The sequence below is a fragment of the Pyxicephalus adspersus genome, chromosome 2 (genome assembly GCF_032062135.1).
Source record: "Pyxicephalus adspersus chromosome 2, UCB_Pads_2.0, whole genome shotgun sequence".
NCBI lineage: Eukaryota > Metazoa > Chordata > Amphibia > Anura > Pyxicephalidae > Pyxicephalus > Pyxicephalus adspersus.
In genome coordinates this window covers 117,283,551-117,306,513 of record NC_092859.1, presented here as the reverse complement: position 1 = coordinate 117,306,513, position 22,963 = coordinate 117,283,551, and the positions used below count along the sequence as shown (strand labels likewise).

At 36.0% G+C, this 22,963-nt stretch overlaps 1 protein-coding gene across 1 annotated transcript in view; it reads right to left on the bottom strand.

The window, feature by feature from the left end:
* Positions 1 to 1,589: 1,589 nt before the first annotated feature.
* DAPK2 (death associated protein kinase 2) overlaps positions 1,590 to 22,963 on the bottom strand; it is a 38,683-nt gene continuing 17,309 nt past the window's right edge. Inside the window, exons 3-10 of the mRNA XM_072402065.1 lie at positions 15,189 to 15,410; positions 10,482 to 10,620; positions 9,347 to 9,476; positions 9,058 to 9,106; positions 8,943 to 8,969; positions 6,451 to 6,603; positions 4,931 to 4,976; positions 1,590 to 2,992 (exon numbers count right to left, since the gene is read on the bottom strand). Coding sequence (XP_072258166.1) covers positions 2,348 to 2,992; positions 4,931 to 4,976; positions 6,451 to 6,603; positions 8,943 to 8,969; positions 9,058 to 9,106; positions 9,347 to 9,476; positions 10,482 to 10,620; positions 15,189 to 15,410 — 1,411 coding nt within the window. The 3' untranslated portion in view covers positions 1,590 to 2,347. The remainder of the gene's footprint in view (positions 2,993 to 4,930; positions 4,977 to 6,450; positions 6,604 to 8,942; positions 8,970 to 9,057; positions 9,107 to 9,346; positions 9,477 to 10,481; positions 10,621 to 15,188; positions 15,411 to 22,963) is intronic.

Here is a 22,963-nt window from a genome sequence, read left to right as displayed (position 1 = left end):
AGGATAGCTTAATAGGTATATGCAAATAATCCTGGTAAAAAGAAGTTTATCAATATATCGAACACATAGAAACTTACAAAGAAGCATAAAGGCTCCAAACACATTTTGGTTAACTATAGTCATTGCTTAGGGCTAACAAGAAAATTGTATATTGCTGTGCACGGCTTTAGAATTTGCAGTATATCATACATTTTTAATGAGTATTTTTATTTTACACCAAAGAGAAAAGAAGGCATACTACTTTGTTTCTAATTACATTTTTTTTTGCCTTAATGGTCAGTACTTATCAACTACAAGGGACCAGTGCCTCTGGAGTCCTCATATTCACATAACTGAAGGGAATGATATACAGATTGCTGAGAAAAATCCACATGCCTGGCATTTAAAATGAATTATTTTTTTAATAATATTACATTCGCTCAAAAGCAATGTCAGAGTAACATTTCAGGGTATTTTTTTGGTGGCAAATATGTGTACTTTATGTAGAAAAGTATTGTTTTTTTAAATAGAAGTAGGGAGATCACATAAGCAACTTTAATTTAGTACTTCATGCCCAAAACATTAAAAGAGCTTAGTCCTTGAATTTTATCCAAAATAAGTTCTGAGAACATTCCACAGATTATTCTTAGCTTCCTGTCCTCCAGTATGACCTTGAGGGAGCAGCTGGATCAGCCTAGAATGTGATGAGTTCCATGTGCAGATCTCATTTGGACAAGTTCAGACGTCACAAAGACATGTGCTATACAGGTGAACCATAACAGTGGACAAAAAGGAGAAGGCAAAAAGACTACACTGCATGAGCTTCACTTTCTAGGTCAGAAAATGCTAAAAACTGTTTACAGACACAAGTACTTAGCACCACTTGACAAGGAATTTCAGAGATAAGACCAGTAATTATATACCAGGTTAAAAAAAAACATTTACTATGAGTGGTACATCCAACCCAGGCTAAAAATAACTGAGATTGCCTTTAACTCCTGTTTATATAGCGGTTTTAGAAAAGTTTTATTTAAAAGTGATTAAATGGGATATTCATATCAACGCCTGCAGGTCTTCTTTTTAGTAATTATAAAAAACATATTACGTAAGAAAACAGTATATTCATACTCGATAAACCTATCATAATAAATGTTGCATCCTTGCAGGGGAAGTTGGTACCACATATTTTTGGTCCAAGGTGACAAACATCCAAGTTACATCCGTTACAATGTGGTTTTTGGTATCATTTCTTGCTCGGTCAATATTTATATGATATCTTTATTGTCCTCTGTCAATTTATTTAAATAATATTGCTGCCTTTTTTCCAATAGTCAGCAGTGAAAGTTTGATTTGATTTCAGAGAAACCCTACAGTCTGGTCTAGAACTGTTGGACTTTCTAGATAAGCCCTTTGTGCTCTGATCCTGAGTATTGTTCATAAAGGTTTTGGTAATAAGAACGGGATATATGTATATATATATAAATGAGCCTTTAGAGTTAGTATTTTTTAGAACTTTTAAAACCAACAGGAACATAGTATTCCATAGACAGTGTCTGTTTGTTTTACAATGCAGTAGCATTTTTTCATTTGTAAAAAAAATAGACTAAAAATAGAATAGAACTTGTTTTTATTAAAAGTGAAACTCCAGCCAAACAGCTGAATATACAGTTGAAATTGATATTGTATGTGAACAGTCTGTCCATCAATGCTTTTCAGGATTTGTGATTCACACACCCTTGTCACAGTGCAGGATGAGACAACTGATTCCTATTGCAACTTTCTGTTTCATCTGTCAATTAATGGACTATGAAAGAGCATAATGACACAGCACATATCTCTCCCTCCAGCTTTCTATGACCTAACACATGACTGTGCACAGCAATTAAACCTGTTTGGCTAACAGTGCATACCCACCCACTCCATCTAATATAAGCTTGCCGGATGCTGGGGAAGATACTATACTGACAGATTGAAAGCAGTTACACTAGCTGCATAATAAAAATACATAACTAGATTCAAGGGTTTCTTTTTCATTCTTACTTGGAGTGAGATGCACCCATGTGACATGTAGAAGCATATTTCAATAAACTACAATCCAGTTTAAACAGCTAATATTTAAGGTGTCACTCTATTTCTTGTTAGGCATCATCAGTATGACAAGAGAATCTTTTGAGTTCACACTTGACAAGACCGTGAAGAAAAACAAAAGCTCAGCTTAATGTCCCTTTAAATACCTTCATAAAATATACATATTCATCTACTCAACTTTCAAGTGCAAAAACAATGTGCTTTTCTAAAGAAATGTGCATTTTGTATTGAAATACATTATTTTCTAACCATTCCTACATATATAAATACATATAGTGTGCTATAACCCAGAGTCTGTTCCTCGCAGGTTCAGCCTCTGCAGAAGATCTTCGTTGCATGGCCCATTCAGAAGATTCATAAAGGACTCGCTCAAATCCCTGTTGAAAACAGAGTCAAAGTTTCCACAGCTATACTCTGCACTTCCATCATGGAACCCATCCACTAAGTCTTGGATTTGCCTAATGTCCTCGGTTAGTTCTTTGCTCATAGCCTCATAATGAGCCTCCAGTTCATGGTACCGGCTTGACAGATTGACAAGACTGTTTTCCACCAAGCGCATGTCATGATGAAGGTGTCTCTTCATAGATTCCACTTTACGACACTCATACCGCAGCTGGGACAGATTGTGTCTGACGTTCTCATTTTCTTCCTTGTACCAAGTCTCCTTCTCATTGTAGATGGATATCAATGCCTCCACATCTTCCTGCATTGAATCACAGTTTACCGTCAATGAGCTGATTTCTCTTTCGGCACTAGACACATCTTCAACTACCTGAGCAAAGCGCTCAAAATTTACATAGGTGTTGTTTGGTGGCATGCTGGAATGGGACTTCATAGTGTATTCCTTTAGCCTCTTAGCCTTCAGTTTTCTCATAGCCGTCTTCTTTGTGTCATGGATTTTATTCTCCTCTTTGAATTGGAGCGTCTTTAGGTAAAAAAGGAAATGTAAGAAGAATAGAGAAAAAGACCATGCATGTTTCTCAACACTCAGGTGCAAATTCATGCCAGGGAGGTCTCCAGTAAGTCACACCATCCACGATGCATCAAAAAACACAGGAGCAAGGCCGGGTACAATCCACACCTTCTAGTTAGAGGTTTAGTAGAGTTTTCCACAAGCATACAATACAACACTACAAAGTGACCGTACCGTTAGTATGTATCGGTTGTGAGAACATTTTTTTTGCCTAAACTTACTGGTTTATATATTGAGTTATTGGTTTATATATAAGGTTTAAGTTAATTCACAAGACATGTAATTCAAAACCTCAAGCCTACTGTATCCCAGGTATTCGGAAGGATTACAAAGTCATCTCTACTCCAACAGTATTGCAGTTTTTCTTGATTATCCAGTTGCATAGTATGAAATCTAATCTCTAAGTATTACCACACAATTCTTATGAAAAACACATTTTTTTACACTGCGATAAAAACTAAATACTGAAAACAGCAGCAATATTTACCCAGTTAGGTGTCATATGAACCATGCTGTATATTAAGCAAACAAAATGCAGAATGTTGTGATCGGTATCATTTTTAGAGCCTTCAGAAATGTGTAATGAGTTAAACTTACTATCCAAACCGGTCTACAAAAAAAAAAAAAATGGCAGCACAACTGGAGGAATCAGTTTAAGAAACTTTTTCTGTGTTTGGAGAGTTTTAACTTAATTGTGATCAGAGATAGTTTCCTGTTTCTCTGCCACCTTCTACTTTACACAGTATTTTCTGCATTTAACAATGTATGTCTCATTACCTGTCTCTGCAGGCTTTTTTATAAGGGATGACACCCCAAGCATATACAGTAACACTCAGCCCATAAGATTTGTTGTGTAAGGGTTTGTTTGCAGCGGAGCAATTACTATACCATGACAAATGAAAAGACATTGCTTTCCATAAGAACTCTTCACACCACTACACTGGGTTACTTAGTGTTGTTAAAAAGTTCTCTAAGCTGCATTTTGAGTCCATCTACCTGCCATTTGAATTTTATGAAAGGTCATGTAAACCTTAACAACGAACGCCTCCTAGATGCCCCCTTTTGGTCTATTAAAATTAATATAAATATTTTGAATATTATTAATGTTTAATTAATTAATTCAATCAATCGCTAAAAAACAACCTGCAGCCTTCAATGCTATCTCTGAGGACTAAAGTACCCCTCCCTTCTAAGTGGAGGATTTCAGTAATCCTGTCCCAGGGTAACAACGCTGAATTGCCATAGAATAGTGAGTGGGCATTGTCACCATAAATCAGGAAGTGCATTATTAGAAGGCTCAGCAGGGGAAAATTAAAGAGGAACAAAAGCATTGCGAGCAGGCAGCTCTTCATTTCATGCTATGTCCCTTCCGCAAATAAAATAGGCTCACCTGCCTGTTCACAATTGTCTGCTGAATATACAGCAAGCTGCACAGTGTACAATCCCAGCATACCTGGGAATCAGTTACATCATTATGCCCGGCCAAAGAAGACCAACTGAGGATGTTAGTGCTGGTAATGGAGTGAGGAGAGGTAAGTTTAGTTCCAAATACAGAAAACTAACGCATCCACCAAAAATCTGGTATGCTACAATATATTAAATGAATGTACCTGGGTTTGGATTCACTATAATACAATGCTCAATAATGCCTGTCAATAATTCTTTTATGATCTGAAAAATCTTTGGTTTGTGCTGCAAAGTAGTCTAAAAAGTGCATATAGTGTACACTTCTCCAAACAACAAAATAATGATGGTAGTAATCTGCTAGTTGTTAGAAACACAAACACTAAACCATAGATGTGGACACAAAAACACAGAAGCGTTTTATTTTAGGTCAATCAGCAACAACCAATTTATCATTTTCATGCAGGGAAATTCTGCTATACTCACCGTGATCCATGGGTGAGACAGAGCTTCCTGAATAGTGAGACGTTTCCTGCAAACAAGAGTAATATAAATGAACACAGATCCCACTGGTGATATGTATAACACATACAAATAAACTATAGTGACCCATGGCATGTAAACGGAAAGACCTGAAATAACACATCAAATAATCCCACCACTGTAAAATTGTATGGTTGTAGGAGTTATTTCTGCTTGAACAAAATACAAAAGGTAAAAAAGTAATGCAGCAAAAAAAAAAACAAAACACAAAATGTACCTCCTACACAAAATTTCTGTGCAGCAGTTAGAGCTATACTCACGGAGAACGTCAGTAACTTCCTACTGTTTCTGTTATTAACAGAGAAGAATGATTGTGTGTTAACGATTACATGCTGATGAGCATAATACTATCTCAGTGACAAGCACTGAGGCCTGGGATCAGTAGTGCACACCTATTACTGGTGACAGCAGGTGGGGAAATGTGAGCCTGAGGGTGGGCAGTGTCTGTATCTGGAAATCTTTTCCCTATTAGGACAGAGGAGATGACCAGGGCACTTAGCTGTCATTACAATACTCTGCAGCAGTTTCCGCACTCCCTCCCTTAACAAGTCACTGATTGTGCATATTGTTAGACCACTATTATTCAATGCATGCTTTTTCAAAATGGAACAAACTGGCAATTCCATAGCCTTTGTACCTGAACATTTTATTGCATAATTGTACCACAAGAATAAGAACATATTAAACCTAAGAATAAAAATTTAATATATTGCAGCTTAGATGTGGTGGCTACATTGGTTTTCTTTTTTAAGACTAAAACAACAAATGCCCATTTACGTTACAAAAAATGCAGAGCCCTTGTAGCTTATAATTAAATAAAGTAAGAGCAACCATTGCTATCCTGTTTCCAAGCTGACTTCTGTGAACTGTGAACTTCTGTATTTGTAGTTCACGTCTGGAGAGCAGCCTAGAGTAGTACTCATGGCTCCCCTCCATAGATACCATGGAGGATGGGGCATAGGCATCCTAGGAAAAAAAAAGGAAAACTAATGAAGCTTCTTTATCTAAGGATGTCAAATTTGTGTTTTTGGGGTTTATTTAATGTACAGCACTGCATAATATGTTGGAGTTTTAAAAATTAAGCATAACAATTACAGATAAACTTTATTTAGTTTACAAGTAACACGTCCTACCACCTTCAACTTGGGAACAATTGAATTAGTTTACTTGGGAAAAAAAACTGTCTTTATTAATTTTGTTATGGAATCATGAAGAAAGAAGAAATGTAATTTCTAATTAACTTTCAAATAATGACCTGAATTTTTAAAAATACCAGTACGGGAAATATACCACCCCAAGGTTATATGTTTAATATTTCATTATAACAAAACTATTAATCCATAAAGTAGGATGAAGGTAAACATTATCCTTTAACATAAGAGACCTTTCATCCGTATTCTTCTTTAAGTTTTCAACTGAGTGTACCCAAGTAGTATTAAAAATTAACATGAACATTGTGTTACCTTGTATCCTTTACAAGAAGCTTGCTTATGAAGTTTTTTGCTATTACACTGGTATGGCTGAAGAATTCTTCATCAAACTCATAGTTAACAGCGGTAATATTGGACAAAGTCTCCTGCTTATTCTCCCCCAAGAATGGCGATGCTCCACTCAATCTGAATGATTTAAATTGAATAAAATATGAGTAATTAGCCAGCAAATCAGGGCATTGGTATTGTCAACCTCACCCCACCAGTTGCCATAATATAGTAACACTCCTCCTTTTCCAGTTCTATCTTCAGAGGCATATCTAGCAGTTGTCAAACCTGGCATCTGCTAGGGGCACAAGCCACAAAAGAAGCAGTACAGCGGGACTGGTCAGGTGTTTGGCAAGTAAGCCTCAGCAGGCATGCTTAAATTCACACTAAAATCTAAATTTAATTTATTAGTTTATTGTTACAACTTGCAAGCATGTAAATAGATCACATTCTGCCTATAAAGAACTTTTCTCCTGCCAATTGAACATATTAAGGAGCTGCAGGGTGTTTTGCACTCAGCATCACCAAGGGGAACCAAGGACCAAATGCTGCCTGTAAAGAACCCTAATCTGTCACCCCTGTCTTATGTCAGTCTGCACCAGCAGATCTCTGCTTTTTATAATACATGCTGGAAACAGTCCAGAGTCAGACACTATGGTAAAAAGATCCACACTTCAGCAAGGCTGGCAGTTTCCAGTCTGAATCCCCCTTGTATATCCAGGAGCCTCAACAAGTACTAAATTATCCTTTTGGCCGTGTAAACAATTATTTTTTTACCAGGGAAAACCTCAAAAAGACTACTTATATGATAAACCTCCATTCTATAACTTTTAGATGTCAAAAGCTAAAATAAATTCTATTTTCCATCAGCATCTCTGTATAAGTTGATTGTATGTTTATAGATGTGTCCTACACAGGGCTATATAATCATATTATTTGTTGTCTGTATATTGTCACTGCCTGTGTGTTGTTAGGGTAGGCTGGATAGGACACACTTTCATCAGTGAAGCTGGAATGAATCTTGACTAGGATTGAAAACATTTGCTAATAGCAAATTACTTTTAAGTAATCCATTCCAGGTTTGCTGAATCACCCAGCTTCACTGATGAAAGTGTGTCCTCTCCAGTCTTGGAAAGTTTTAATAAATCAGGCCAATTGTCACTATTTACCAGGGTGTTCTCTGCATACTGTCACCTTAGTTGTCTTTTGATTTTAACTTTGAAGAACTTGACCATTTGTTGCCCACATGATGCCAAAAAAACATTTTTTTTACCTAGCTGTTGTCAAGTAACTACTGTTTAGAGGACTATATTACTAAAATGTATGTCCCTGTAGCTTTGTCTCTGTCAAAACACACCAATATTATCAACATGTTTCACAGTAGTTCTGTTTTGCTCCTGTTTTTCTTTCTGATCAATATTATTATGTGTTTCATTCAAAAAATCTAGGTTTGAAAAATGACACTGGCAGAGTCTCTATTTAAAAAAAAATATATAACTATGGTCTTCTCTTAGCAAGCAATGTTTCCACGTGGAGAAATTCCACCATATAAATTGTGAATCACCTCTACAACCAACATAGAGACTTCATTATTCACAATAACAGGAAAGTAGGGATCATAAGTTTATCAAAGCCTTTACTAACTTATAAAGTTCATATCACCTACTAAGATCTTTGGAAGAGATTAACATATTCCTCAACAGGAAGGATGGTTACATTGTACAGGCAAGTGGTGGAAGATAAGGAGAATCCTTTCACGGATGTTGATGTGGCTTATTTGTCACTGACACTGCTTCTATGTGAAGTAGCTGACGTCTTGCCTAGCAGGCATGTATTGTGGTATTTGCTACGAATACTGGATGGGGATCAACCATTATGACATCTCCCCAACTTGAATACCTTCTAAACTTTGTAGGCATCTGGTGCTTGAAGTATGTGTCCCCTCTATTTTATTATTTAGATTTTTATATTAATTCATGCCCATTAAACTTCATACCTGAGCAGTTCCACTTGTAATGGGTAATTCACATGAAAAGCAATTACTTAACTGTTCTAAATGTTGTCTCACTTGCATATATCTTTCTTTAATTCATAAAAAAAAATCGCAGTTATGTTATTTATCAGGTACATTTTATTGTTACCATGATCCACTCTGCTTGTTATTTTTAATGTATATTGGGCACATTTAAAGTTTTTATGTTTTTAGTTCTATTACTATGTCATTTTGTTTTGTACAATACCATCATTCACAATAAAAATTATGAAAAAAAACTTTATGTATATAACGTTTATTACCTTTATCACTATCGCTATAGTGATATCTAACAAGGCACTCTTACTCTTTCTTACTTTTGCTTTGTTTGCTTGTCATTGGATTGTACTGTTAAATATGTTTGCATCCATTATTGATTGTAACTGTAATTTTTGTATTTTAGATGCTTTTCTGTAATACAGATTGGAACAAGCTGGATACTCACAATATATAAGTGATCACTCCAATGCTCCTGAAACACAAAAGAAGTTTATAATAAACCCATCACATAACAGTCCTCTCCAAAGTAGCACCTATGACTAAAGTATATGGAAACTTACCACATATCTGCCGCCAGTCCAAGTGGCTCATAATTGACTATTTCAGGAGCTGTAATGATAATGACATAGGTATAGAGCATGTTAATATTCAGCGTATGCTCTGAAGTATTGTGAAATGTACAACAGTATAATTTATCATAGTGCTTCACAATACCAAGAGGAAAATATGAATTAAAGGAAAGAAGGCTTAGTACTCTAGAGTTATAGTTAAGGTTTTCTCATGAATTATTTTTTTTCATACATTGCCAAAATTGACACATATATAAAAGTTTGGATTAACATTACAGACCTACAAATTCCGGTGTGCCAAAAATATTCTTAAATTCTACTCCATCTTCAATTTTATGTGCCAAACCAAAGTCAATCAGTTTGATATGGGGAACAGAAATGGTTTTATCCAACAGCATTATGTTTTCTGGCTGAAAAAAAACATGAAGTCTATCAGTAATTGGAATTTTAAATTATACAACCTTAAATTTATATTGTATAAATAGTTACTTGTGCCATATTGAGTTAAATATAATCTGGAAACTGAGGACTGTAGATTAAGACTGCTGGGTGGTTTTTTTCTTTAGATACTACTATATACAAATACTAGAATCGTACTCCTAAAGTCTAACTAATAGTTTTCCGTAACAGAATATGATTTGTGTAATCATATATTTTCATGGGACATTAAACCCAAACCTAAACTAGATTCATTCAATGTGCAACCAGAAGCTAACTTCAAAATTCTTCAGCTAGCCAAACACTAGGCAATATTTGTGATCAATTAGTGGAAAGGTCAAATAAAAGATCAATCAAAGACTGCAACTACAACTCTATGTGCAGTATTTTTTTGGGGTAAAATGTTGATTGAGGTTTTTTGCCTGTTGTGGTAAAATCCAAATAGCTTTTTGTTCAATTGGCTATAATGTAATAGCAGTCAAATTTCAAAAAAGAGGATGGAACATCAAATATATGTAATTATTAAAAGGATCAATATAAATCATAATTACCATTGTAATATCAATCGAATGTAACGTCATAAGAAAGCTGCATAGTATATGCCTAACATTACTCTTGGGGATTATGTGATGGTGTAAGTGATCCCTACAGTGAGTACAAACTCCTTTTCCCTAAAAGTAAACTGCAGAATAGTCTACAGCTTGTCTTTTTCTGTGATCTGACATGCCCCATGATTAGTTAAACTGCATTTTGTCTTTAAGCCAGACCTATATTTTAAAGTTAAAGTTTGCATTCAGAAGACCATGATAAACAACACCCCAATGTTTTTATTTATTCTTACAACATATTATATTTCTGGTTGTGTTCCAGAGGAACTGTATACTTTACATGCACTGAATAATCATAACTGACAGCTGTTAACTTTAAATATTGTCATCATCTTGCTGAACACTGATAACTATGTAGGGTTTTTTCACCTTTAGGTCAAAATGTGCAATGTTTCGGGTGTGCAAATAATCTACTCCCTCCAGGATCTGCTTGATGAACCGAGTAGCCTCTTCTTCACTTAGCGATTCCTTCTGTGCCAGAAAATCAAAAAGTTCTCCTCCAGAAACCCTAGCCAGAAGCAGAAAGAAAACAAGTTATGCAAGGAACTGTCATCTAAACTTAAACAAGTAGCAGATCGACTTTTCTCCATCAAAACCAAATAATAATTACAAATTCTCACCTACCAGGTTTTAGAGCATCCTAACTATAAACAAGTGCAATTAAAACAGTTTCACTTCTTTGAGAAACAGGTTAAAGTGGAACTATAGTTTAGTTTGAAAATTTGCAAGCAGGCAGGTCATGCGACTTTAGCAATTAATACAAAAAAGTATGTTGCCATGTGTTATACCACAACAGCCACTTGCATGGTTGTCCGTTGCAATGATGACCCTATTTATTACACCGAATGGGGCAGCACACAAAAAAGTGCATTGACAAAAAGGCATGTGTTCTCTATGCAATATCTGGTGTCCTAATTTATTGCACACTGTGTTAAGCTCAGTGAACAGTGCTGCACCACACATAGTGAGAATGAGGAATAAAAGTGGCATCTGAACATTATTTTCTCTCTTTTGCCAGGTACCATTATTAGAGTTTTGGTAATTTTATAAAAAACTATAAAAACCAAACAATTCACTCTGATCAAAATTCAGATATATGATACATTCTTGTGTTTGTACTGCACTCCTATTAGTTACATTAACCCCTCTGAGGATTATATCACTGTGTAAAGACCCATCTTCCTATGTAATGGAGAGGAATAATAATTGCCTGGCACACTTTGTGTCCTAGAATGACAATGCTGCTTCTACATCGATATTGTATAGTAAGTGAGTGTTGTCACATGTGTTGTTAGCAGAATCACAGGCAAAAACAAGAAGCCTGAAAAAAGAAAACCAGTGCAGCCACCAAGTCTAATAACTGGTAACTTGTTCTTTTTTTTCTTTCTTCTAGATAAACTTTAAGATGCATATGAAACTTGACAGCTCAACTCTATCTAAATAGTAATTGTTGCATTGCCACACTGACCTCTCTGCAACCCTCTGTGCATGTAAATACCACTAAAACTCTTTGATTGTAAGCTCTTCAGGGCAGGGTCCTCGCCTCCTCTAGTCTTACTCTCTGTATCTGTCTGTCATTTGCAACCTCTTTTTAATGTACAGTATTAAGCGTAATAAGCTGGCGCTATATAAATACTGTTTGATAATAATACTGTATATCTGTTTATGTGCAAAAATCTGTTTTTGTCAGCAAATGTCAAGAAATGTAATTCAGAAGAAGAATAATATGCAGACAGATTGGCATAATGGTCATTGGAGGCAAAAAATGATCCTGTACTGATAACATATGTACTGATTTGTATACTTTCACTTAATTAAAGGTATAGTATTTTAATACTTGATAATGTAAGGTTTATTCAAATATCTTCTTTTGATTATACAATACAATAATACAATTTTTCTATTCCTTATGTGCTAACAATAAATACATCAGCAGATTTACTACTGTAAGCTGATCTGCTGTTTTATAATGCATACTATGGTGAGAGCTATAATACAACTAAAATAGAATATAAAAGAAATAACTGTCTATAAATGAACAAAGGTTGATAGATCATTTATCTTTTCTCTCTATATTGATGTAGAAAATGGTTGATGAGGCTTCATGTTGTAACAAGCACAGAGTATTATAACCAGGGGAAGTGAACAACCTGCAATATCCGTCTGATGACCACAGACCAGATAAAGAACAGTTGTCAAGATCAGTCACACACAATCTATGTCTCACTTCTCTCAGAAGCTATGACATGCACAGTCATTGCTGCAGGCAAGCACAGGGGGTTACCCAGAATCACCTATCTGAACACAGCACTGGTCTATATATAAAGGAATCATAGACAAATGTTTTTTTTATTGACATCAATGATTATTTGGGTTTATTTATAATAAACAGAAGAGTTTGTCCACATGTCACATGCATAGAAAAATGATATTGCATTCAACCATAAGGCTACTGTCATAAAAATGACACCAAACAATACTTCAATATAGAATAAATGGTTAACATGGGAATACAGACACAAATTCTTCTGTACACTGCATTACACTGATATTGTAAACTGGGTCACTTCCTTCACATCTTTACACAATCTATCAGGCAGGTACTATTTATCAATAAATGAGAATGTCAGTCTTACTTTACTGAATAGTAGCTTAAAGGCTGTAGAGGGTCATCAACGGTTGTATAAAATAAGAGGGGGCCCTGTTCTGATATTGCAAAAGGCCCCTATGGCTTCTAGTTATGAGGCACAAAACGCACTTTGTAAAACATAACAGAAAGGACAATGTACATCTAGTCCCCGGGTTACATACTAGATAGGAACTGCAGGTTTGTTCTTAAGTTGAATTTGTATGTAAATCGAAACAGGTACGATATTTTAATAAATGCAATTAGGACAGATGTTGTCTCAACATATTAATAGGCAGCATGGTGTCAGTTACTGTATAAAATCCTCACTGTGAGTTAATCACAAACAAAGCTGTGCTTTGATATGCAAAAAGAAACAACTGCAGAGTTTGTCTTGGTTATTAAAGAGTTGCAAGAGGTTGCAGAAAGAGCTCATCCCCCTAAGATCACCCACAACCTCAGCTGTGTTTAGCAAAAGATTTCTTTTGCAAGTCATGCAAAGCACCCCTCCCCCCTTCAAGCCTTAGTTCTGCACACAGTGAGCAGGGAAGCCCCATTAGTGTCTAGGAGGTGTCGGATTTCCTTAAGACTTTCTGTAACACAACACTTTCACAGATTACAGTAAGGACTCAGCTGACATTCCTAGGACTACACAAAATTTCAGGTATAGACTTTTAAGATAAAAATTTTAAACTTTTTGAAAATGTTATTCATTTTATACAGCCATATCCTTAACGTGAACCCTTGCTTTGCCTATGTATGGTAAGGAAACATGGTCAGTTTAATGCTGGTTCCCAGCATATTCACATGGTGAATTTAGTTAAATGTTTTAATGGGAGCACTGGAAAGTAAAAGTGTCACTAAAAGGTTTTACAATATCTGGTCTGCCTGGTTATCAAGAATAAACCTATTGCCCTAATGAAAAGGGAGAGCTTAAGGCTAATTTCATTACGGGTCATCCATATAACCACTAAATGTAAAATGTATGTATGTGTAATAAGCCATCTGTTTGGTACATACAGACCTGGGGACAGGAGGGCGAGTGTCAGATACATCCATTAAACACAATTTAAATAATATTTAAAAACCCATATGTACAAGCACTTAGTATTAGACAGACAACTTTATAGAATTATTTGTCCTTTTTATTTTACTTTATTTAGCATATTTATTTGACTGTATTTGTTAAACACAGGAGTAAATAAACACACAGAAGACAAACAGAAGACGGGCAGCATGGTGGCTCAGGTGTTAGCACTCCGGCTTTTGCAGCGCTAGGTCCCAGGTTTGAATCCCAGCCAGGGCACTATCTGCATGGAGTTTGCAGGTTGTCTGCGTGGGTTTCCTCCCACATCCCAAAAAACATGCAGTTAGGTTAACTAGCTTCCCTGTAAATTGACCTTAGACTACATTAATGACATATGACTATAGTAGGGACATTAGATTGTGAGCTCCTTTAAGGGACAGTTAGTGACACGACTATGAACTTTGTACAGTGCTGCGTAATATGATGGTGCTATATAAATACTGTGTAATGATAATAATAATTTAAAAGAAAAAAAATCCCTAAGGCCATGTTCAGACTAGCATTATTTTACCGAGGCATTTACCACCCCCAGGTGCCTACTGTCAAATACTAACTAGGAGCGCTAACAGGTTGCCATTTTTATGATTTTTTAGGCATTTGCAAACACCTGATCAGACACTTGCAGTTAGCTGCAAAAGCTAGCATTTTGTTCACAGTGTGGAGATTTAAAACTACTCAAAACCACTTGCAAACACCACTACTGTGAGCATGCCTAAAGGTTCATGCTTTTTTCTTAGTTTATTTTTGTCATGAAGCATGTCTCCTGCATGTACATCTAAGAAGATACAGGTACATTTCAATACAATGTTATATTATTTAGATACCAGATATTAGTAGAGGGATATTAGTTCTGTTCACATTTTGTTTGGGAGTTATCTGTAGAACCTGGTAAAACTCTAAGTGGTCCTTTATGACCTTTACAAACTGAACATCATCCACATCCTGCCATTCTAGAAGTAATAACCTTTTCATTCCGTGTACCCTCCCCCAGTGGATCTTGGGTTACTGTACAAATGATATTATGTGAAAGACATCACATAGGAAGATGAGGAGGAAGCTGAAGGAAGGAAGAATTGTTTCATTTCCTTCTGCAATATGACTTGTCTAGTAGTGCTTCCTGTCACTGTGCTTAGTGTTTCCTTCTTTTCAGCGTTAATGTTCATTTTCTTGACAGCTTTTATATGCTTAAATAAATGATTTCCTATGTGGCAGTGCCATTCAGTTACGTAGTGGCTGGCTCCCTTACGTGGCATATTATCAGCTTTAATACACAATGACATGATTACATAAAACAATGTCACTAGGTCACATTGTACTGTCAGTGTACCAGACATCCTCTCCTTGTTAACACTTAGAAACTCACAGCTCCAGGATGAGGACCACATCAGTCTTGTTCTCATATACATCCTGCAGGGTGATGATGTTAGGATGCTGAATTTCACGTAGTATGTTCACCTCCCGTTCTATCTCCTCCCGGGTTACTCCTCTACGGCTGGCACGACTCTGCCTCTTCTTGATGAATTTTGCAGCATATTCTGTGCCAGTCTTCTTCTCTCTGCATCTCTTCACTATGGCAAACTGTCCACTGGGGAAACAGAAAACAGTCAATGCAAAGCAATGCAGATAAAAGGGTAAATGCAAACATATGGTTGTCTACCAAGGCATAGCCTGGAGCTGTGGGTACCAAAAGTGAGAACTTACCAAAATTTTATTATTATTATTATACAGGGTTTATATAGCGCCAACATATTACGCAGCGCTGTACATTAAATATATACACTAATATATAATATAGTATTACCTTTAACTCATCAAGAACTGGTTTCATACCCTATACTAATGGGGAATGATGTGCAGAAACAGCTGTATAGAAGTTAAACAAATACTTTAGGCCAGGGGTGTCAAACTCAAATAATAGAGAAAGAGGCATAAAAAAAATGTTTAATTTTATTTAAGAAAAAATCTCATGCCTCTTTCTCTATCTATAGCCTTCTGAGATAAATTTCAATGGTAACCTTTTTGCACAGGCTAACAATAATATTATTACCAATATTCTTCTATGAAAATCCAACTATTCAAGTCCATGACTTGGAGTAGCAAGGAAAAGCACAGCTGAGGGGGAGAGCTGGAAATGCCAGACGCGGCCAATATGGAGCTAAATCTAATGAGTAGCCCGCCGCTGAAACTCCCTCTTCATTGAAATAGTGCCGCTACTAAAATTCCTGGCATTACTCTATAAAACAGTCCAGTGCGGGGCCACGCAAAGGCAGAGAGCCCGCTGGTCTATAGATGCCAGATTTGGCCCCCGGGCCAGAGTTTTGCACCCCTGCTTTAGGCTATATAACCCCTTTCAGTTACAATGGGGTGAATATAGAAGCCCTGTATGCCAAGCCAGTCAGAGCTTACACAGAGCTGAGGGTTCTCTCCTTGACCCTGCTGGGTCAGCCACAGGCTCCTCTTTTCTTTGTTATACTGGGTATTTTCATGGCTTTTAGCAGCTAAATGTAGTGGGCAAAGGAAATAATAGTTTGTGCTGCTGGAGGAAGAGCCATTGAAACAACTGTTTGAACACATTACTTTTTTGCTTAAAAGCTAACTTCCAGGCAAACAGCAAAATACACAGATAATTACAATTAAGAAAGCTGCTTTACCTGCCAAAAGATTTGTATTTGTGCCCATCAAATTGTAAGATTTTAAGTTCAAGCACACAGTTCTGATCTGTCTGAAGAGATCATTTTTTAGGCCACCAACCCGGCTGTGCTGTCTGGAAAGTCTATAAATCTCAGGACTGGCAGGGCAAAATGAAAAAGTCTTTCACCCCTATAGTACTTTATTTGTGTATTTGTATTTGCAGTGTGCAGTTTTTCTTGCTCATCATATCTTCAGAGTAATATGTTCAATGATCCCTGTGTATATTTATGTCAATCATTTTTTTCCAAACCATTAAGATCTCTGTCCTTATTGGACTTCTTCTGTAATCAGTGACAAACCAGTTGCTGCCAGATTAGAATTTCAACATGTACAATAAAATGACTTCATCCCCGGTGATCTATACTGCACTATGCACTGATAAAGCATTCTGCACAACAATACTTATTTATTTTGTTTGGCCAACAACAGGTGTGTCATCTTGTAACAAACAGGAGTTCCCCAACCAGATCAGCTTTCACCTAACAGCTAGAAGCACCTGTGTCTGCTTTTTATCACTTTGATTTAGTAAGTATAGTTATTAGGCTTATTTGTGAGACCTAAGAAAATGCAGGCTTTGTCGGCAGCAACCAGTCAGACTCCAGACCTCATTATACAAGAAAAACAACTCTTGATGGGATGTAACAAGCAATACTACTATTCTCTTTCGCTGAAAGTTTTATAATTGGGATATACAGGGTGTCCACCATGAGACTTCTGCACATACAGTAAAAAGGAAAATGGGTACACAACCATTACTAAGCCTAAAAATGATATAGAAACTTACAAAGTTTTCAGTGAAGTTCAGTTCAGTTCAGTACACCTCCACTTTTGATAGGATTATCTTATCTGTAGGAAATGTCATACCTTGTGTTTTGTAACATGTCCATGGTGACAGAGCTCCACATTTATTAATGTAACCCCATAAGAACAAATGTATTTGGATAATGTCTGGGAAACTCAGAGACAAGTGACATTGAGATCACAACCTATCCAATGGTTGGAGAATGTGTCATTCAGTAAATCTCAGACACCTTGGCTCCAGTGGAGTGGCTGTAAAATTGTAGTTGGCAGCATGGCTGCTATCTCTGCTTTGACAAAGTTTTTGGTCCAGCACATTGACCAAGGCCAAGCCACAGAATAACTTTCAGACTATTGCACAAATGCAGATTTTCTGTACCCCAGATTCACACATTGTAGCAATAACCTTACCCTGAAATGTAAATGGCTGGTTCGTCTGAAAACATTATGAAAGATAACAAAGTAGCCTAAAATGTAAAACTAGGACAATTTGAAAATGTTGGAGTCAGAGTGAAGACTCTGCACACTGTCTGCAAATTCCACTGGGGGTTATGTGGCTTTGCTCATGTTGTGTTTCATATGAAACATGATCACACAGGTATCACTGATCCTCGTGTTTTTATGTTTATGGAGGTTGGAATGCAAGGTACGCAAAGGACACAAAAAATTTTGCTAGTATTGGTATAGTTGATTAGGATCTACAGTCCCATTCTGTTTAGAGAGAGGCTGTAAAAAGCTACTAGTACACAGAATGGTTACGATGTGAAAATTCAAATTAGTAGAGATGTAAAATTTTAAGCTTAAGCTATGTTCACATTTATTTGGCTGCAATAGCACAGCCACATTGGGGCAAAATGTGACTTAGAATTGTGCTGTGCACTGTCATGTAGGGAGATAGAGCAGGTACTTTTTTAAATAAGCTGCCCCACATTGCAGCCCACAAGAAGTTTATGCACTTGTTTACCGCTGCACCAAACCACATGGCACATATGGTACTAAACATTCATGTGCCATCCCTCGAAGGTTCATCAACAAGGTGCTGTAGGGTGCCATTCACTCATTGTACTATAGTGCTGTGCTGCACAGATGTGAATGGGCCTAAAGGTCCATGCATGTTGTTTTTTAATACTGGACCACTCTGAATTTTCTAGTGAGCAAGATAAAGAGAAGACAATGGATCAACTTTACAGAAGACACCCTTTTTTATGTTACACAGTATTAGTACTACTATTTATAATATCTAAATTTTCAGTAAAAAATACACTCCAGAGAATTTCAGTGGACATAAACAAAATATAATACACAATTGGTAAAATATAAAGGTGAGGCTGTGGTGAGTAGGCTGATACCAAATATGTCAAGCATCAAACATGCTTGCAGCAATAAAACAGCAAAAAAACAATGGCATCCTTATACAAAAAAACAAATTGTCCATATGCGACACACGACATATCAAAAAGCATGCACTAAACTGATTGATACAGTTTAATTTTGTGGCGGTTAATGCCCAATGCATTGTAACACAGCAAATGTTGGCTGTGACATTTTGAGTGTGGCACAGGGTACTCCAACCACGGATGAACCACCCCAATACCAGTGTGAACAAAACATATGACTATGGTAGGGACATTACATTGTAAGCCCCTTTGAGGGACAGCTAGTCACATGACTATGGACTTTGTAAAGCGCTGCATAATATGTTGGCGCTATATAAATACTGTGTAATAATAATAATAATGATAACAAAGTCTAAGGTTTGTAGCACTCTTTAGCTACACCATCATTTTTATTACAAGCAATGAAATACTCGCTTCTTGTCAGCTTGTTTAATTAAAATATAGTCCTGAAATTTAGCAGGGTATTTCTCACTTTTTAACTACAAATACTTAGCGTGAACTAGTTGGCTCCTGAGCAGAAGAAGCTCAGGAAAAGGAGAGTTTCCAGTAATGTCTCTAGGAGATTTCAGCTTGTTCAGACTGGATATAAAGCTTCAGGGATATTTACAGGGACATTTGGTTTGGTCCATTTTCCCTGTCAGGTTCACTTTTCCACATTCTTTCTTTTTCCTTGTTTTGTTTTTTTTTTTCTTTTTTTTTTCAAGAATTTTTATTTATTCCTTGTTTTGGTTTTGCTTTCTGTTGAAACTTCATACCCAGATTCACTTGGATTCACTCTGGAGGCATTTTTAATCTTTTGGAACATGGACTTTATCAACTTGAATAGGAACTGCTTGCAATTGTATGGTTGAACCCATAAACAAAGAATAAAATATACCCTTTTGTGTTTATGTTTTTCCTGTAACTCTGACAATCACTTTTGTCAGGTATTTTAGGCCGAGTATCTCTCTACAATTTTCAGTCAAGAGATGAGTGTGTAAAATATCAGTACCAAAGTGTATTTTGTAGGTGAAGAAATGCTAGACACGGATCAACACCTGGGATGACATGAACAAACAAAGTTTATTGCTCATTTTTACTATGAAAACATGTATTTCCTTCAAACTTATGGTATGTTGTTCTGAAAACATGCACTGTTTTTTCATTTGAATGTTTTTTACATTCTTTGCATTTGCTGACTTTAGTATTCTCTTTAAAAAAAAAAAAAAACACATTGCATTAGTTTCTTAGGTGCTACAGCACTTATACCTATATATGTATACCTTTATACATTTACACTTATATACCTTATACCTATATATTTATACCTATACACCTATATACCATATCCCCTATAGCTATAAACTTAATACCACACATTTATTTACTTTATATCTATATCTCTTTACAAATATATTCTATTTACCTATATACTTCTATACCTTTATACTTATGCCTTAACGCCAGGTATTATACTAATACTCCACAACACGAGTGCCATTACAATGCAGTATCTATTCCCAAACATGTGCCTTAGTTATCTTTTTCATTATACAGAGTGGCCCAGCATTGTCTAATGTTGAGTTAAATGCTACTAGAAAATTTTCATTTAATGATTGATGCTAAACACGCAACATGATTCCACAAAAACAGAAAAGGGTAAGATTGGAACCTACAGGAAACTTGTGCTGGAAAAAAATGCTAGGCTGACAATGATGACCATCTCCAGAAAAGGATAAATTGCCTGGCTGCTTAGGTTTTAAAGCTAAAACAAGTTCAATGTTGTACACATGCTGAACAATGCATTGTTTACACTGAGCTGGGTGTTCAAGCATAGGAAATGAAAACAGATGTAAGATGATATATGTGTAAAGTTTCATGATACTAGGAACTAACAAGTATAAGAAGTACAACAAGAACCCACATGAAATTAACCTGTCTGACTTACATGGAAATGGAATTTCCTCTTAATACTATTATACTAATAATACTATAATACAACAGACTATGCAATGGGTAACATAGATTTTTTTAAAGTTGGCCTTTTTATTCTATCATATGTTTAATTAAATATCTATTCAGAATTAAGTTAAGAACGTATAATTATTCCTCCTCACCTAACTAGGTAGATCAAGTAAACACAAGCTAGGGTAAAAAAGTAACCCCTATATGCTTTAGTTCTGCAACCAAATTATTATATTCTATAGCCCTCCTTTTATGCTGCCCACCCAATAACCAGTATGGTCCATATACTGATGGGTTAGAACAGGTTTTCAATCTTTAAACCACCAAGGAACCCCTTGGTGCCTCCGGGAAACCTTGGTTAAAACTAATATACTTTGGAAAAACCCTTTTAATGTTGGTCAGTAGAAGGAAAAATTAAACATCTGACCATGATGGCACTTATAGCTAAAAGCATCATTAGAGCCATGCAGCCGATCCTACAAGAACTATGCAGGCATCATCGAATGGTGAGTCCATAAGCCATAGTTCAATGAACCCCTAGCAACCTCTAGAGAAATCCTGGACTTTCACTGAGAATGGGTTGAGAATAGCTGAGTTGGAATGACAAAATCATGGAATGTTTCTTCCCACAACATAATAACTACCACTTTTGTTATAGCAGGACTATATGTATAAAAACTTATTGACATTGTAATAAAAATCCTGTTCACATCTTGTGAAAAAATATCTTTCATGACTTTTTATTTTATCAAATCATCTGCACAAGCTGAGATAAGGGCAAGGACAAAACAGCTTTATGAATCTGACCTACTTTATTCCATGCTTTATTTATTGCACTTTTTAAGCAAACACACCACCTTTGATGTTAGAGTTTTCTTGGCCCTGCGGTTTTTTAGTCCTTTTTAGAAAAGGTACATGATCGTATAGAAATGCTGATTCTTTAAAAATGCAAATACCAATAATCTGCTTTAGATTTAGGTATAGATTAGTACAAAAAAAACATTAAATAATGAAATATTATATTCTAATTTTTTATTTTATTACTACTTTACAATATCTGATGGAATAGAGTTTATACATTTAGATAATTATCCTAATTCATAAGCATTTACATTCTGTAGTTGCTGGGATCTAATATTTGATAAATGCATAATGAAAGGATAGATGTCTTCTATCCTGTCAGGCATAAATGTTTATCTGTTGCATGACAAACTCTATATAATATATATATATATATATATATATATATATATATATATATATAATATACAGAACACAGTTTTACTGTAGCTGTGAACCAAGCAATCCTTTGGACCAGGTATGTAAGAACTGTACTGTATTATGCTTACGAATATATAAGAACCAGAAGCACAAAATGTGATATGGATCCCTCCTATGCTACAGTGCCTGACCACCCTCTTAGAGAATGCTGATAAATTAAAAACTGAACAACCTATAAATTTGCCATTGGCTTGTATTTAACCTTCTCTGAAAGATATTGGGGATTAATGGATTCTAAGTGATGTAATTCCTTTTATGAATGTTAGACAATCTTTGAGGCTGATGGCTAATCAGACAGTCCATCTAAATGACATGTATATTTGTAGACCGTTACTGACACCACCACACTAAATTACCTAGCAATAAGCAGCTGCAAAGCTTAGTCATTTATAGAAGCCTATTAGAAATGATTGTTTACTGAAAAAAATGAAACTGTGTTCTAACTGCTTCTATATTATGCATATGATTGTATAATTTTTGTTTTCTCTCCAAGTCCTTTTGTCACACTGTTTTCTTTTTGTTTTCGCATATTTCCCTCCGGAATGCTGTTTCTTGGGTCCCTAGCAAACCCTGTTTGGCTTGAGTAGGAAGTACGTCAGTGAGTACACTTTCAGTTTCCGGGTCATTTCCAATTTCCAGAACGCATAGAGCCATGGCTACTTCTGGGTATAGATTATCAGCAGGGATAGACATGCTCATTGTTCTGATGACAGGGTCACTTGTGTATGTCATTAGAAAGATCATTGGGGGTCACCTAAACTGACCTAAGAGTCACAAACTGCTAATTGCTCAAGGTACCCCTAGTAACCCCTGGGGAAACCGTAGGGACCCACAGAACCTTGGCTGAGAAACACTGCTCTAGTGACTACACAGACATCTTTACAGGAGTAGAAGAATGCTCTGGGTCCTCTAATGGGCGATCTCTATCTAGTATCTGCATTTATCTTTGCAATTAAGGATATGGATATATAATTACGGTAAGTGAAAATGGAATCAGTTAGTTGTAATGGACTATATAGTTTCCATG